Raw genomic sequence first — 18,838 nt, forward strand, 5'->3', positions numbered from 1 at the left:
TTTTGGTCTTTCCTTTTTTCTCACAGAGTTCTCTTTGGTATTTCTTACAGGGCTGGCTTAGTGGTCACAAATTCCTTTATTTTTTGTTTGTCTGGTAAACTCTTTATCTCTTCCTCTGTTCTGAATGATAGCCTTGCTGGATAGAGTATTCTTGGCTGCAGATTGTTCTAGTTCAGCACTTTGAATATATTATGCCACTCCCTTCTGCCTTGGAAAGGTTCTGCAGAAAAAGCCACTGATAGCTTTATTGGTTTTCCCTTGTAAGTTACTATCTTCTTTTGTCTTACTGCTTTAAAATTATTTTTTTTCTTAGGGGGCACTTGGGTGGCTCAGTCAGTTGAGCTTCCAACTCTTGATTTTGGCTTGGGTCATGATCCCAGGGTTGTGGAATTAAGCCCTGTGTCAGGCTCTGCTCTGGGTTTGGAGCTTGCTTAAGATTCTCTCTCTCTTTCCTTCTGCCCCTCTCTTCCATTTGAGCATTCTTTCTATAAAATTAAAAAAAAATTTTTTTTCTTTATCACTATATTTTGCCTTTTTAATTACAATATGTCTTGGTGTGGATCTGTTTTTGTTGATTTTGTTGGGTGTTCTCTGTGCTTCCTGGATCTGGATATGTTTCCTTCCTCAGATTAGGGTGGTTTTCACCTATTATTTCTTCAAATAAATTTTCTTCCCTGTTTTCACTCTATTCTTCCTCAAGGACTCCTGTAATATGAATGTTACTATTTTTGATGGAATCATTGTGTTCCCTATGTCTACTCTAATTTTGCATAATTCTTTTTTCTCTCTTTAGTTTATCCGGATAACTTTCCGTTACTCTGTCTTCTAGGTCATTGGATTTTTTCCTCTACTTCTTCCAGACTGCTGTTTATTTTATCAAGAGTGTATCTGATTTCATTTATTGAGCCTTTTATTTCTGCTGTGTTAGTCCTTATCTTTGTGTTAAGTGTTTCACTCATTTCTTCTACTCTTTTCTCAAGTCCAGTGAGTATCTTTGTAATCATTACTTTAAATTCTTTATCATGCATATTACTTATATCTATTTTACTTAGATCTCTGGCCGTGGCCTTGTTCTATTCTTTTATTTGGAACAAATTCATCTTTCTCTCATTTTGTCTAAGTCTCTGGGCCTGCTTCTGTGTGTTAGAAAATTCAGCCATGTATCCTACTCTTGAAGGTAATAGCCTTATGACAGAGAGGTCCTGTAGTGCCCTGTAGTGTTGTATCCCTGTTCCCAAGGGCCTCGTGCTTCAAGGAATATCTCTAATGTGTGCTGCATGTGCTCTTGATGTGGCCTCTACCTTGTGTTGTGGAGTTTTTTCTGACAGTCTTCAGGTTGATTCGTGGGGGATTTAGCATGATTTGAAAGTTATCTAGTTGAATTTTTGGAACAAGGTAAGCATAGGGACCTCCTGCTCTGCCACCATCTTTGTCCCATCTCTCCTAAACGTGGGAATTTTTAACTGCAAAAAACTCAGACAAAAAACCCTCCAGTATTTAAGAAGAACATTGAAGAAAACTGTCCTCAAATTACCAGCCACTGCTTTGAGAAAAAAAAAATATTTTCGACTGTTTCCCTTTTCTTAACGGGCCTACATGTGTTTTTTGTTTGTTTTGTTTTGTCTTTAGAGCAGGTGAGTTTGATTTGTTAATTGTGGACTCTGAAAGCAGGTAGAGAGTTTTAGGAAAGATGAGGCCTGAAATTCCTCATTCTTAATGTGATATACAACATTCAGAAGACACTATTCATTACTGATGTTTAAACTTGGAGTGTTTTGGTTGACTAGGGTATTTGAATGACTTTGAGAATTAAAGAAACTTTAAAAGTAAGCTTAATGTCTATTTCTTCAATCAATTCTCAGAACTTTTTATGCCACTCTAGAGTGTTAGATATGAATCATGCACGTAAAGTTTTCTGGGAGTATATAGCAACTGCATCTTCTACATCTTTTTGTGATTCCTCTTTCAGTGAAGTTGGCCCAATTGTCATGGAAGTTTTCTGAAAACTGTGTTATATAGAATAAAATATCTGGCAAAGCTCTTTAAGCATATTGATTAAGTTGATATAATAAGTGAATGTTTTGAAATTTTAGTGAAGTATTTTTGTGGGAGAATGAGGCTACCTACATGGTTACATTTATCTTTCAGGTGACCTTAACATACAACAGCCTTCTTAGTTGCAAATATGCTACGGTTGGTTTGTGTTAAGAAAAAGGGAGGAATGCCTTGAATCTTTATAAATTTGAAGTATTATTTCAAATTTATTTTATAATTTGAACTTTTTTTTGGGCTCAGTTTCCACAGGGTTGAGGGAAAAACCCATTGCCTATCACGGGAGTGTTTAAAGATACTCCATACTGTTTTTAGTCCTTGTGTTTTTAGATTTGACTCCAGAAAGCATCAGATGTTATAATGGAAAAGCATTTCAGAGTGAAAAGGATATTTAAATAAGTTTCCATATGCCCTACAAAGAATTTAAAATCGAACTTACCCCCTCCCCACCCTTTAATTCAGTAATTAACTAGACTTGCCCTGTAGTTTGGGGGAGTATAATAGTTTACACCTGTTTCAACTTTTGCTGTTTTTATTGGCTATGGCTTTTGCCATCCCATATTTCTTGTGAAGCAAAAATATCAAATAAAATATGGCAAAACATTGGAGAAATTATAATAAACATAAAAATGAATTGTTCAGCTTAAAATATGAAATGCTTTACCTGCACAATCTATGAAGCTATGTTTCAGTAGTATTGAAGTAATTTATTCCTGGAATTCTATGTCATGAAAATAAAGACAACTGCTTTCATTGGCAAGTATAGTCCAGGGATTTTACAATCAAATGATTACATTTTGGAACATCAGGCAGAAGTCTGTTATAAAGACATTAGGAAAAGCCTGCTAAGTCATTATGTGTGTATTCCTGTTACTATGGAATATAAAAGGTAGGAGTGTATCAGTGTATAAGAGTGTGAGGACTCAGCAGAACTGTTATACCACAGAATAGAATTAGACTTCAAAGGTCAAGGAATGCTGTGACATCAAGTATGTCTTGGCTCATTTCAGAGGCAACATTTGCCCCTCCAACCATAATGAAAAGACAACCATTGAGTCAAGATATTATCATATCTCATGTTTTTCTTACAATCCAATTCTTAGATGGTCTTCCTAGAAGCACCGTTCACTCTTCAGGCCTGGCAGTAGCTGCCCAGCTGTAGTGTTGGATTTAAGAGTAAAATGAGTAGCTTTTTAGTACATTGTCCCAAATGAGAACAGCTAAGTTAAATTTCTAATAAGTTTAGTTTGGATAGAGTTGTGATTGTGAAAAGATACTTGGGAAAGTTGTCACTAAAATTAAATTTTGATTTTGGCTTTATCTCACTAGTGGGAGGCTGTGAAAATATAGGCCAAGATCGTAAGTTGAATGTCAGGGCCTTGCCAATGTTGATTCACCAGCACAGGACTTAAATATTTATGGAATGAAAAAGTGAACTTCTTTTTGTTCTTTTCTGCATCTCTAAAATGAACATATTAACCTTGGCAGCTTTGCTTGCATGGGGTCAGTAAAAGTCCTTCAGGAGACCCAGCAACCCGGAAATAAGGAATAGTCACTGTAACGTGCCAATGACTGGGACTAACCATGGTTTATACTTAAGACAGTGATCTCATTAAGTATCCAACCAGAGTCTTTTTATTAGGGTAATTGTGGGCTTCAGGAATGGACATTACTCTAGATTTAGGGGAGAATCTGTCTCAGATTTGGAGTTTTTTATACATAAACACTTGGAATGAAAAAGGCCAAAGAATTTTGGTATGAGTATTTTTGGTGCTAATGAGTATCCCTGCCTCCTCTTCCCCTGGAAATCATAAGGTGGTTACATGTGCAGGTTTCTGTTAAATTTTAGATATTTTTCTGGAACATAGTTATAATTTGAGCCTAAGGAAATCCCACCCCCTCCATTTTTTATTCATACGGGGATTGAAAGGCCATTCTATGAAGTCTATTTAGCTGGACTTCAAATGAAGGGGGATTTAAAGGTTGTGACATAATGAGTTTATCATGAGCAAAATAAATGCCCTAAAGGAAATGTCTGTAATGAACTGTAATTGTAATAGGAAATTTAAAGTGATGAATTATAAGTTGTGAAGGAGTTCCCTGTGGGTGAATCTTTCTTGCTTGATAGGCTTTTGGAAATATCTTTGATTCTAAAGTTTCTTTTCAAAGAAGAGTTTCCTTGGTGTCACTAGAATTTTCTCACATCTTTGTGCCCTGCTGTGCAATTTTCATTGCCAAGCAATTTTGTTATCGAGTAGGGCCCCTTCAATTTTTTTTTTTTTTTTTTTTTTTTGCTTTAGAGATAAAGGCAGCCTAAGAGATGGCTGAGTTGAAGTGCCCCCAAGGCACTTGTTATTAGGTTTGTGTCATTAGGTTTGGGCACTGTCATTTTATCTTGCCTAGGTTGTCCCTCTAGCTACAATCAGCCACATTTTCCAGTTTATTTGGGAAGTATGAGCTTTGCTCTTTTGGTTCAAATTTGCTTTTTGTATTTTTAAAAGTTTTATTAATATTGACATATTTCCAGATTAGAGAGTAGAAATCATAATTTGTAGAGTTAACTACCAAGAATGTATTTGTGAAAATGTGTGCTTGAAATGCTCACATGTCTTTGCTCAGTTCATGCTGTAGAAAGTATGGTATTTGTGCAGAAAGTAAAAATAGTATTGGCATTATGTATTAGGTTTGTTTTGTTTGTGTGTGTGTGTATTTGTTTTTTTGCTTCTGTAACAAATTATCACAAGTATAATGGTTTATAACGTAAATTTATTGTCTTACAGTTCCAGAGGTCCAAAGTCTCAAATGGGTTTCATTGGGATATACCAAGGTGTTGGCAGGGCCATGCTCCTCCTGAAGGCTCCAGGGGAGAATCCATTTCCTTGCCTTTCCCAGCTTCTAGAGGCCACCTATGTTCCTTAGCTTGTGGCCCCTTTCTTCATCTTTAAAGCCAGCAGTATAGCATCTCTAATACCTTTCTCCTCTGACCTCTCCTTTCTTTGTTACATGTCCTGCCCTCCCTCTGCTTCTGTTGTCACATTGCCTTCTTGAATTCTGACCTTCCTGCTTCCCTCTTACAATGAACCCCATATGATGACATGCGGCCCACCTGGGTAATTGAGGATTATCTCCCTGTCTCAAGATAATTTAATGTAATTTGATCACACCTGCAAAATCCCTTTGGCCACTTAAAGTAACATATTCAGAGGTTCCAGGCATTAGGACATGACTATCTTTGAGAGGCTATTGTTTAGCCTACCATTAGAATACAGTTTTAAATTTTTTATTTCTTTTTAGCTCTTGTCATACATTTATTCAGAATGTCTTTGGAAATCACAGAAACATGTACTCTGAATTCTGTTTTTTGGATGCAAACATGTGGATAAAAATACACATTTTGCAAGACTGTAGAAGGTGTCTTTAACTGTGAGATTAAAATTGGTGAAAAAATTTATATTTTAGTACTTGCTATTTTTTTTGAGGGAATTTATTTGAGTTTTGAGTCTTCCACTTAACAGAATCACCTGCCACATTTCTTGGGTCATTAATAATTTTTTAAATTGAAGTATAGTTGACACACAAGAGTCTTTAATAATTTTATAAGTGTCCTGGACACACATACATGCATGTATATGCATGTACATGCAGTGCCCCTTGATAGTGTGGACCAGTAAGTGTTTGGGGTACCATGGTCTTCTAGGTTTCATTGCCTAAGAGTTCTTGCTCCAGCTTGTTTCCTTGTCTTGGCCAGTGGCTTCTCCAGTTAACCACTATTCCACCCTGCACCTGAATTTGAGACCCGTTCGGTGTTTGCCTTCTGAAAGATGCAATTTGAGGCTATTGTGAGCAAGGCGCTTTTGTCTCTTTGGTCCCTCTTTCCTTTTAGTCAAATTGCCTACTCCTCTCTACAGATTTAAAAAAAGGTTTACATCGGGTGCCTGGGTGGCTCAGTCAGTTAAGCATCTGACTCTTGATTTTGGCTCGGGTCATGATCTCACGATTCGTGAGATTGAGCCCCACATCCAGCTCTGCACTGACAGCACAGAACCTGCTTGGAATTCTCTCTCTGCCCCTCCACTGTTCACGCACACACTCTCTCTCTTAAAATAAATAAACTTAAAAAAAAAGGTTCACAGAGTTGTAAGACTTTCGAATGTAGAAAACTGGGTTTCTCATGTATTTATAGGCTACCATTTACATATAAAAACAATTTGTTCAAATGTAATGACCTTTTAATTAATCTCCCATGAAGTTTTATTGTTGTCTGTGACCTTCACTATTACTATTTAATCCTCATGTTGTTTTGTCTTTATCTTATAAATGTGAATTAAAGTGTGAATTGAAGTAGTATGATGCCAGCTGAAACCCAAGTAGATTATATAGTCTTTGCAAAGCATAGAACAAAAAGGAAGTGCTTAGAACACTATAGTTGGTTATATTTGGTAGTTGCATTTCTTCATGTAGTTCCTTAACTATGAAACGATGAGATTATAATCATCAATGTGTGAAAAGAGAGACCTGAATCTTCCAGACCAAAAAAAAAAAAAAAAAAAAGTGTGAAATTATCTAAAGATGTATAATTGATTGGATTAGTGTTTTGTTTTTTACCAGCTTTGCATCAGAAATGAAGCCTGTTCTGGCAGTCACTGAGCAAGAATGGCATCTTGCTTACTTTTGTATTCTCATACCTGATACTTGAGAGGTTTTTGAATACAGAGATTGAAAAAGAAACTATTTTAAATGTGTATGTTTTTATTTACAGCTGCTGCTGAAGGAAAAGGCAAAAGTGGGGAAGACTTTTTTCAGAAGGTAAGTTGCTTTGTACTTCTGCCTTGGTGATAATTAAGGAGAAATCAGCATGTTGCAGTGGCTATACTCAAAACTCCTAAAAACTCCCCTTCCATATGAAGGGGAATAGATTTTCATGAGACAGCTGGAGATGTTTAGGGGAAAGAAAGGGTGAGATGCTCTTTGGGACATAACCATTCTAACTTCTTGCTCCTCCTGAGCAAATCTAAGGACATTTTTGCCTGGAGGCAGAGGCAATGAAGGCTGCCACGTGGGCTGTCCTGATTATATTCTTTCTCTGCTGCCCCCTATTTCTTTTTACCCCTATACATACCTGACCTGAGACATAGAGAGGAATCCCTCACAGCTTTCCTCATTTCCAGTAAGCATGACCACAGGTGGGATAATATAATCGACAAAAGATGCACCTTTAGACCTGCTTGCTCACTCTTGGTAACCATGTTCAATCTGTCCCTGTCTTCTGAGAGTTCTGAGTTTCAGTGAAGCCAGTCTGGCTAGTCATATATAACAAAGGGAAATGAGAATGGACCTGACTGAAAAAGGAATATGGGAAACTATGAATAGCAGTTGATTATTTCTAGTCAGCTCTGTTTTAAAATAAGTGCTTTATATAAGGGAAGATGTCTGTCCTTTCAAAGAAATTGACTCAAGTGCATGTTCTTCTTTCATTTATTTGGATTTATTATATTTGTGTCTTTGTTGTTGGGATACAGAAAGCATGTATGTAGAAACAAATATACAGGTGTCCTGGAGTGAAATAAAGCAGCAAGTATAGATGAAGTTAAATAACGCTGGGGAGGGTCGTCAGCCTTTGGAAAAATCAACCTGTGTGTAACCAGATGTGGCCTTTTATGGCCTCTTTATTCTCTTGCCTCTGTGTGAGCTACATGTTTTGTTTGCTAACTTTTGCATTCTCTTCCAGGAATATGTAAGCAAATATTTTCAGAGCCGATACTTGTATTGGCATTTCTTCATTCTGAAAGTATTTATTTACCACTTGCTCTATTCCACACACAAAAGAGACTAAAACGAACAAGGCATAGTCTCTGCCTTAAAGAAATTAGTCTGGTGTCTGACAATATTCATATAAATAGCAGGACAGTCTGGGGCTATAGAGGGTTAAACACTTGACTGGGGCTTTAGAAGATGAGAAAGGATTTCTTGAGTTCCTGAGATGAGTAGTAGTTAAGAGAAGAGGTAGGCTTGGGAAGGCATTCTAGGCAGAGAAACACAATGTAAGAAGGCTAAACAGCGGTGGAAGGATTCCTGTGGCATTCACACTTCAGACCTTTGGCTTGCACACATGACATCTGAGGAATTCATAGTTCATGGTGAGATATAATATCGTATATGATGAAGTTCCTTATTTGAATGGGGGGGGGGCCCTTTTCAAAAGGGAGTTAAATTTTTAAAATTTAAAAATGCTGTGCTGGCAGAAATAGTTTTCCAGCCCTTCTTTAGGCTCAGGCTGTTGAAGTTTCTGTACTATACCGGAAGCTCCTTACTTGGCATTATCTCTTAGTGATTAATATCCAACATATCAGTACCTGAGCATTTCAGAATGCCCTGCCCCGCCTTTTACCTAAGGCAGGCTTGCCGTGAGGAAGAACAAAGAAGACACATAGCAAAAATGACAGATCTGCCTTGGGTTGACTGAGAAGGTGCAGATAGATGTGATCTGTGGAAGGATTTTATTTCATTGTTCTTTAACTTGTGGATAGATGGAAAAAGCAGATTGTTGAGCTTTGTGTGACTGAGACATTTTAAAAGCTGAATCAAAATACGGTGTATGTGGTCATAAAGGACCTTCATTCTTAGAAGATTTGCTAATATTTATCACTCTTTGTGGAGCCATATATACGTTCCAGCAGTTTAAATAGAAACACATGTTTGAATCCAGGAACATGTGTGCGTCCACCAAACCACGAATTGGAATCATAGATTCCATCCTTGGTCACAGGTTAATGAGGTCCTGAATAACTAAATGGGAGTAATTTACATCTCTTCATTTTCTTCTTTAGTTCAATAGCGTGTCTTCCTGATAAGTGTCCATACAGGATTTGGGTAAACACCCTGGGGAGAAAAACCTGTAACTTTATTAAAAGGCAAACACCCCAAATTCCAGAAGAGTACTTTTCAGTGTTTGACCAGACAGAAGTAGACACTGTGGTTCATCTACAGTAGAATGAAGTAATGGAGAAGTATGGAGTTGTTCTCCAAGAACTTGCTTCTAGTTTCACACGTATTTCAGTTTCACATAATGGCATTTTGGAAGAATTTAAGAACAAGAAATAGGCCACATTGCTGGTCATTAACATCTGTGGGAAATTAATTTTCTTTTCTCAGAGTAAGGCAGATATGAAGGCTCCATATGCTTATTATTAAAATATGTTTTGGTTTTGACTCTAGGTGTGTATCACAAACCCAAATTAAAACCTCTCTTGAGTTGACTTTAAAATTTGACCACGCTTATTATTTTATAACCTCTAAGTCGGGAAGGCTACCTTCCTATCTTTATTCTGGCTTTCCCTAGAGAGGAGATTGGAGGAGTATGAGACTTTTATATGTCACTTTGTTGTTGTTGTTGTTGTACCATTAAAATATATGTAAAATCATATACTAAATCTATTCTCATGAAAATATTTGAAATTAAAAATAAATTTAAAATATCATTAAGAAAAAAAGCCTTTAAGGATAAGGATTGGCAGATTCCCTCAAAGGTTTTCAATTGTAGCTTAACGACTACTAAGATCATCACATACATTGTTTCAGATTTGGAGCTGTAGCAGTTTATACTTAAATTTCTCCTATAGAGTCACATTTATTGTTTCAGAGATTTACCTGGTTTTCTATATGCTCTTTTACTGCATGTGTTAGGAATATTTTATTTCCCCTGATGCTCTCTTAGAGCAAAAGACTAACCTGGTATTGCAGAGAAACCCAATAATTTAGTGGCTTAAAGAACAGAATTATTTCCTTTACTTTCATGTGACATTGTAAGGAGCATATTCCTGCTTCGTGGGTGGCTCTGTCCCATGCTGTCCGTTAAAGACCCACATTCCTTCTAAGAAGTAGCTCTGCTACTCCTTAGGGCATGGATCTCATCTTTGTGGTTGATCTGGGTACCATGTTCAGATGTGAGCTGGGAGAAAGAGGAAGAGTATGAAGGGGGTGTGCCCCAGTCTTAAAGCCTGAATGTGGTGTATGTTACTTCTCATAATCCAAAGGAGAAAACTTAGTTATGTAGCCTTCCCTAAATGTAGCAATGGACAGGGGGGAGGAGGAGCATATGGAAGGAGGATTGATTTTGCAAGCACTATCTACCAGAAGACCAATAGTTATGACAAAACTATTTGTGTGTGGTCAAAGTGTAATGTCTTCCTGTGGTGTGCTTTGAAACCTTTTGTGTTAGTTTGTTAGGGCTGCTGTAACAGTGTACTGCAACCCGGGTGGCTTGAACAGCAGAAATTGGCTGTCTCACAGCTCAGGAGGTAGTAGTCCAAGATCAAGGTGTCAACAAAGTTGGTTCCTTTCAAAAACTGTCAGGGAGAATCTCTTCCATTCCTCTCCCTGAGCTTTTGGTTGGTTGCTTGGCATCTTTGGTGTTCCTTGGCTTGTAGATGTGTTATCTCTATCTCTGCCTTTGTCTTCACAGGCATCCTCCCTGTGTGTGTCTCTGTATCCAAATTTTCTCTTTTTATAAGGACAGTGGTCATATTGGATTAGGGTTCACCCCAGTGATCTCATCTTACTAATTATATCTGCAGTCACCCTGTTTCCAAATAAGGTCACATTCTGAGGTGCTGGGAATTAGGATTTCAACATAAGAAATTTTGTGGGGCACAATTCAACCTATAAACACTTAATGGAGGAAATCATTCTGTAGAAAAATTTACTATAATTAGAAAAAAAATTGCTAAAACTGTAAATGTTATTTATCACATTTTCCTCTGTATATTTAACTGCCTAGTCATTTGTACTAAATTTGTTTTTTTTCCTTATTATAAGTCATTTCTAAATTGTCTAGAACAAATCTATAATTAACACACAAGAAGGATTAAAAAAATGTAATCTGTCATCCCATCCTTGAAAGAGAACTACTGTTTATAAACCCTTAGCATTTTTTCTGTGTATATTAAAAATGCATATAAAGTGCTTTTCAAAAATATTCTCTGATTGGCTGATGGAATTATAAGTCAGAATGTTTTCATTGGATACATTCCAAATGTTTTCCTGTATGAATACTTTGCAAGATCTCCAATAATTGTACTTTTTATTCTTTGGCTCTAACTATACTTACAAAAGGGAGGGAATGGATACAACTTTATCAATATTCTCTCTAGTTCGTTTTCCACCTCTCATGGCAACTTTAATTGAAACACATGGAAATGATTCTGCCAGGATTTTTACAGCTCTTTGGGCAGTTGTTCATGGCTTACTCACTGTCTGTCCTGTTTCCTTTTAATCAGTGCTTTTTTTTTCTTGTGAAATAACTATGGCCAGATCTGGGAGGGGAAAATGTGTTACAGTGTATTAGGTGGGGATGAGTGTAGTGATTGTGCTGCAAATGTGACTCATCAAAGCACCATGCTTTATTTAGGAATCCTGAGTCCCAATGGCCGAAGAAGACTAAATCCAGTCAGCATCATAATTGAAAGCCAACTTTTCCATTGCATCAGGTTATATACATTATTTCTCCCCAAAGTATACATCACACATTTTTAATGTAGGGATATTTTTATAGTCTTAAAATGTGTCAGTTTGGAAAAATGACCCATAAACTATGGCTTTTCATGAGAGCTAAACAGTAAGACTAACATAAATAAGATACTATTTGGTGGCTTATGTGGTGTATTTTTAGTACCCTCAAACTCATCCTTTTAATTCAAACAGATTACTTTTGTCATTTGAGACTGGAAAGTAGGAAGTGTCGTCTTTGGGAGAAAATTGTGGAAGGAGTATTTGTTTCCCTCTACCAAATGAGTGTTTCAGGTGATCTTAGATGAGGAATTCTTTAATCTTTTTACTGGGGCGGGGGCTAAGGCAGAAATTAAAGAATTGCTTCTACTTTTTCGACTGGTCATTATTTGTGTATGTTGAATAGATCATATTCCTCTGGTAATAGAAATAAGTTTGGGTTTAATTATTTAAAAATGAATTCAATTAACTGTCACACATGATATACTTTCTCTAACACTGAGACTTTATACTTAAACAATTTAAATCAAATTTAATTAATTAAAATGTTTGTTTATTTTGAGAGAGTGTGTGCATGTAGGAGCTGGGAGGGGCAGAGAGAGAGAGAGAGAGAGAGAGAGAGAGAGAGAATCCCAAGCAGACTCTGTACTGTTAGTGCTGAGCTAGACACAGGGCTCCATCCCATAAACCTTGAGATCATGACCTGAGCCGAAATCAAGAGTCAGACACTTAACTGACTGAGCCACCCAGGTGCCCTTGAAATTTGATTTAAGTAAAATTGGGATATTTTAAAATTCTAATCTTATAGATAATGTTTTAATATGGCTCACAATTCAAATGTTATGAAAAGATGTGTATTCGGTGAGTATTTGGTGTCATGGTTCTGAAGATATGTGGAGAGGGCTGTTACAGTGTTGGTTCTAATCTTATGCAAAGGTGATCATTAATGGATGTCATTACTAATGGACAGTTAAGCCTTGAAGCTAATGTTCAGAGATTATGAGTGGCCCTGAGAGTGAGTTTCAGTGAGAGAATTTGTCATCATGGTTCTCTCCTATTACTGGCTAACTAAGGATAACTGACCATGTATAAGGCTTAGAAAAACGGAACAACCCCTAAAAGCAGGTTGGTTATCTTTTTGAAAGTTGTCAAAGATAAGAATCAATCCTATTTTTATGCCTCATAATTTTCTCTCTCTTCTGTCTAGCAGATAAAGGTGAGTGAGAAAAGATTAAGAAAAGGACCATCTCAGTGACTTATTCATCATCCATTTTTCTGGTCTTCTCAAGTCTGCCTTGGTGTTTTATCTGGCATGAGAAGCTTAGCTGTTGGGCCCATATTTGTAGCATGCTGTACAGTTACCTGTAGATTTCCATCATCATATTGTATTTTGGCTTTCATTTCTGGCTGCCATTTCATACAACTGCTTTATGAAAACCGTATTTTGTTTTTTATTCCTCTTTCTGCAACCATGGAATGGGGAATGTCATTAAGATTCCTGTAAAATGTATGTTGATGGTAGTCAATATGCCCTAATTACTACCACAGTTTTTTTTAAGTGAATAATAATCTTAAATCAGTAGCTGGTGAGAGTTTAGGTTTTTCCAGTAAAAATATTCTTCTTTCTTCTTGAAACCAAACTCAAAGCATTGGGTCATATGGAAAATCCAGTTGAATTCATGAACATAGGTTTGTTTAAGAAGGGTCACCAGGCAGGACTCTGGATTAAATAGTGACACTCAGCATACCTGGAGTAGAATTACAATTGAAAGGTCTAGTTAAATGATTTATTGGTCTTAGTTTAAAAAAATGGCTTTTGTATTATTTTGTAAAATGTTCTCCTTGAACGGATTAAAGTCCTTAATTCCTATAATTGTCAGCATTTCTCTTAAAATATTGAGATACAAACTTCTTTATTTATGGTTGATACTAAGATTTCAGGACAATATTCACACTATACAGATAAGCCAGAATTACACTAAAAAATGGATATAAGCATATTTGTGTGGGTCAGAAGCAGTTTTTCAAGATAGTGGCATTACCTGTTTTTGAGGAAGGATTAAGTTTGATTAGTTCTCGTCACAGGAGACTTGCTTTTGCTGTGGTAGTCTGTATCTGTGTGTATAATTATGTCCTTTGGTTGTCATATGATTCAAATTGTTTTTATATCTAAGATAGCATAAGACAAATTCAGTCTTGTATATACATACAGCATCATTGGAGATGTGTCTGAAGATCAATCTAAAAGGATATTCATTGTGATAATATTTGTAATAACTAAAAATAACCCAAGTGCCTAATGTATGCTTGAAATATGCCAATATGCTATATACAAACTTTATATTTCTAGATAGGCATTAAAAAATCTTGCTTTTTTTGGTAAATATTTAACAACTTGAGAAAATGATCATATAAATGCAAAAATCAGGACAAAAGGTATAGCTTGACTCAGATTTTCTTACATATATTTATGCCTTGAAAAATGATTGGGGCAGGAATTATGCCAAATGTTAACAGTGATTATCTTGGCTGTGAGGTTATGGTTCATTTGTATTCTTTCTCTCTACTTTCCTGCAGTGGACAGCTAATACTTTTAAAACCAAGATCAGCCACTACCAACTCATGGAGCAAAACAAATCATGATTGCTAAAAGTTTGAGGTTGCTCATGGATGCATGAATTGTTGTCAGTTTATAGCATATACAGTATTTTGGTGAAAGAAGTCTGAGAAGTCATCTGGTTCTGCTTCCCATCAAGTACTGAAGTTCCTTCTGTATCACAACAGTTGTACTATATGTGTGTGTGTGTGTATATATATATATATATATATATATGGCACATCATTTTTAGTGAATGCTAACTTTTTAGAAAGGCTCTCCCCATTTGTTTTTGTTTTGCTATTTGGAGGTGTAAAATTTTTTGAAGATGGTTTTTTACAACATCTCTATGCCTTCTTTTCTTCCAACTAAAGATACTTAGTTTCTGATTTATCATATGACTTAATTTTCAGACCTCTCATCATTCTCTTCACTTTCAGGAGCAGGATCAGTGTTCCATCTTAAATCTGACAGTGATATCTGGGTACAACATTTTGGATATACCCTGTACCTTTATAGTGAGGCCATAATATCTGTGATATTGATAGGATCCTCAAGTAGCTAAAGATTATATAATCTTCAGGTGCTGTGCATTGGTACAGACATGAAGAATTGGCATTTATTGCTATTCTTCACCCAATTGAAGAAGAAAGGCTGGCCCCAATTCACTGCTAGCTAATATTTATGCTAACATAAAATGAAGATACTTGATTTCAGACTGGCAGGTCAAGGCCCACTTAGGTATTGCTTACTGCTCTGTCTCTCACTCTACTCTCTCGACCTAACATTTGGCTTGGAGATGATGTGGCCATTATGGTGGCCAGCATATGGAACTATAGAAAGCATCTCTCTGACAGGTTTCACCTGGCTTCTGTGACTCACTAGTCAGAACTCCTGTATGATTTTCTTTCTTCACTATGGACTCAAGGTTGTTCTAGAGTAAAGGACTCAGTGGAAGGATTACAGTCCATAAAATTGATGGGGTCATTGTAGTGCCATTTACTGTGACTCAAGTGAATGCCGTGATATTTAATAAAGAGCTTAAACTTTGTTGACCTAAAATGGGCTCACAGAAGAATTAGCACATTTGAAAGTTGGATGTGGTGATGGCATTTTTTTTCTTCTAGACAGTGCTCTGATTAGTCTTGGATTGATTTTTTTTTCAAGGTCAGGCAGCTAGTTGGTGGCAGCTCACTTGAAGAGTGCTTTTCCAACTTTGTTTGACTGTTTTTTTTTTTGACTCCTGTTAGTAAAACATCAATGATTTTCTTTAAATCAGCAGTTCTCATACCCTCTTGGGTGGGCTATATGCTTCTATAGTTGAGAGAAGTTTTGTCAAGCTACAAGTTTTGCTAGGTAGGGTTCTGAGTTAGGGTTGTTGTAGTGCATGAGAGGAGACAACTAAAAGGCTGGAGGCAAATTAATGCAGTAAAATAAATGGCATGGATTTTGTAGTCTTTTATACCTTGTTTAATCAGATTTCAAAATCACATTAAGTTGGTTGTTGTGAAGTTTGTATCTCTGATATTTTGCTATTATAAAACTTGAAATAATGGTTTGTTGTAATCTCCTGAATCAGCCCTTTCTTGAATTTTGGGACTCTTTTTTTTTAAGAACAACTTTTTTCTTGATGTGTTTAATATTTTGTGTTTTCTTTTAGAAAAGGTAGATTATTTTTGGAATTTATTTTTTGGGGAATTCAACCCTTAACCTTGTTTGTATGTCTGAATCGTACTTCATTACATACCTGCCTTCCTACATAGCCTACCGTGAAAAAGAAGAGGAGCAAGCCATGTTTTGTACTACCTTACTCTGCTTCCCAGCTCATCTAGCCAGCACTGATGGGTCTAGATGTGGGATCCAGTGATGGCCATGACCAGTGTGATGGGCTCTGAAAACTCACCTAATGAGATTAATCTCTAACAAATTGGGAAACTAAGACCCAGAGTGATAGTGGGAACAGAATGGGAAAGGTCATGATGTTAGCACGGGGTGAGGGAGAATCCAGGGGGACTGAGTTAGACATTTAAAAGCTGGAATGATAAGGGAGAAGCAGCTGTGAGTAAGCAGAAGAAGCCCATCCACAGAAGGGAACATGGAACAAAAGCCAGAGAGAGAAGCAGATAGACCAGAAGTGAGAGAGCCCCTACAGAGAGCAGGCAGTTTGTGCTGCTTCTTAGATTTTGATCTGTAGGTGTACTTGTAGCTTCACCCCTTCTGATGTAGTTGAGAAATAGTGAGGCCTTGTAATCAAGATTTGGATTAAAATGCATAAAAGCCATTCAGTTACTTGAATAATTGTACAATTGCCCTCTCTTCAAAAGGTTTAGGCATTCACACTTAACAAAATTTGGTGTGTGTGTGTGTGTGTGTGTGTGTGTAGAGTAGTTTAACTCCTCAATGAATGGCTCCAATTATATTTTGTGTTTGGGGTGCCTGGATGACTCAGTTGGTTAAGCATCCGTCTTCAGCTCAGGTTCCTGAGTTCGAGCCCTGTGTCGGGCTCTGTGCTGACAGCTCAGAGCTTGGAGCCTGCTTTGGATTCTGTGTCTCCCTCTCTCGCTGCCTCTCCCCCGCTTGTGCTCTGTCGCTCTCTCTCAAAAATAAATAAATGTTAAAAAATTTATCTTTAAAGAAGCAGTGCTCTTTAGATGAGGCATAAGGAAATTTTCTTAAAACCTGTCACTAAACTATGTATATAGCAGCAATACCATAGTGTGTTTAAAGCATGAAAAAAAAAAAACCACTACACCAGTGTATGATGAACACTCTTTATATATGTACTATATATGAATAGTACTCTTCTTTAGGGTGTTTCTTTTTGCTAGTCAGTTGCCAGCATTATTCAAGGAAAGGTCACCACTATTAATATCTTAGGTGGAAAAAGCTTGTGCTGTCCCTGTGTTCCAAAAAGATTTTGTTGTGGGATTTCCTTCTTCTTGGCCATTAACGTTAATATTGTTTCAGTCAACATTATACCATTTGTGGGAAATTGTAGTCAGCCAGCACGCAGAGGGATTAGTACAGCATGAAACGTTTTCTGTTCTTAATTGTGGTTGAGAAGAACTTTTTGTTACTTTACATCTCTTTATGTAACATGATCCTTGAATTAAATTATTAAATCCTCTGAATGTTATTCTCTTACTTTGTATGTTTAGCAGTTGTGGCTTATCCTAAACTAGTTCTTTTGTAGTTTTTTATTTCTTTGGGTATAAATTCCTTCTTGAAAGAGCTGTCTTTACACTTTAAGTGGTAAGAAAAAAAATAGGTTACATAGCCTTTCTTTTTTCTTTTGTTTGATGTAATCAGAATGCTAGGAGAAGTGTGTAAATAAATACGTGTTTTCTTTCTTAGCATTCACTACTTTTAGTAGTTTGGTCACCCTAGAATATCGGTCAGTCATTCAAATTTTCTACTTCTTAATGGTTAAAGTGATGATAGGTGGGGAGTGAAGGAATTTAGAGATGAAACCAACTATTGGCAAATCTATAGAACCTTTAGTGTTGCTTTCTCAGTTTTTTCTTGACTTCACCATCAATTAGTTTTTTTTAAGAGGAAAAAAGAAAAACCCAGTTTCAATTCCCATGTGCCTGTTTACTTTGAGAGTTACCAGGAAACCTTAATCCCCTGTGAATGAGAAAATGTTTAACTTAGTTTGAAGTTGTTTTCTTAAATAGAACTTCTTGTTAATTTTTCTATGAGATCTTTGAAGACAATGGTTGTAAGTCAACAGGGGGTGCTGTTTGAGAAGCTCTGTATATTCCCTAGGTTTGCAGGTTTGGAGAGCCTGTTTTCTTGTCTTCAGTCAGTACCTTGAGAGGGAGATATTAACAAAATTGAGGAAATAGTGTATTTCAGTACTTATTGGGAACATGGATATGTGTTTCTTCTCATTTGAGTACCACTCCACTTTAGTATCCCTCTCATATGTGAAAAATATGATGAGCTACCTCATAATCTGTGAATCTAAAAACTTTCCTGTTGTCTTCTAGGGTCCATGGGACTGCTAAAGAAGAAATAATTACCACCTTCAAAGGGTTTTCAAGCAAAGGGGGGAAATGCTTATAAGAAGGGGCTAGAGTGAATGATTGTGTATTGGCCTTACAATAGGATGCCACTCATGAGATACTTACTGCCTTCCCTGGGAGCTAGGCACCGTCCATGTGCAGGACTGTAGAGGGAAAAGGTGGCCATATAGCTTCTGTCCTTAAGAAGGTCACAATCTAGAGGAGAAAGTGTTTGAGTAGGATATGAGGGATAGGTGAAATGAGTATGTTGAGTATATTGGGTAAGATTAGATTAGGACTTTGTGGAAAAATTTCTGACAGAGAGCAGGGATTAGATTAGGTTAAAATGTCTTCCAGACCTGTGATTTCATGACTTCAGTGTCTTAATGGAGGCAAAATGGAAAGTCATTCCTGACAGAAAGAACCAACTAAGTGCCTTTGCAAAGGCAAAACAAAGGATGGGGAGACCATTTCTCTGACATATGGTCCAGAAATCAAATGAGTTGAAAGTGATATATATATCATCATATCATTTCATCTGAGTTAGTTATGCACAGATCCAAGTGAAAGGTTGAGAGGGTGAGTAGAAGGATTTGAAATTCAGATTAAATTTAGGAGATCCTGTTATCTATATTCATTGTCTACTGAAAGATGATGAAATTTAAAAAGATAACTACAC

General features: G+C 36.7%; 1 protein-coding gene across 5 annotated transcripts in view; it reads left to right on the forward strand.

The window, feature by feature from the left end:
* The window catches only part of BICC1 (BicC family RNA binding protein 1), a 277,204-nt gene that overhangs the window by 94,265 nt on the left and 164,101 nt on the right, over window positions 1-18,838 (forward strand). For all 5 annotated transcript variants that reach the window (XM_053207343.1, XM_027062039.2, XM_027062038.2 and 2 more), the window contains exon 2: window positions 6,812-6,858. Coding sequence is in view for 3 of the 5 variants with exons in the window: in XM_027062039.2 (XP_026917840.1) it covers window positions 6,812-6,858 (47 nt within the window). In the remaining 2 variants the exon portion in view is untranslated. The remainder of the gene's footprint in view (window positions 1-6,811; window positions 6,859-18,838) is intronic.

Source organism: Acinonyx jubatus, chromosome D2, assembly GCF_027475565.1.
Source record: "Acinonyx jubatus isolate Ajub_Pintada_27869175 chromosome D2, VMU_Ajub_asm_v1.0, whole genome shotgun sequence".
Taxonomy (NCBI): Eukaryota; Metazoa; Chordata; class Mammalia; order Carnivora; family Felidae; genus Acinonyx; species Acinonyx jubatus.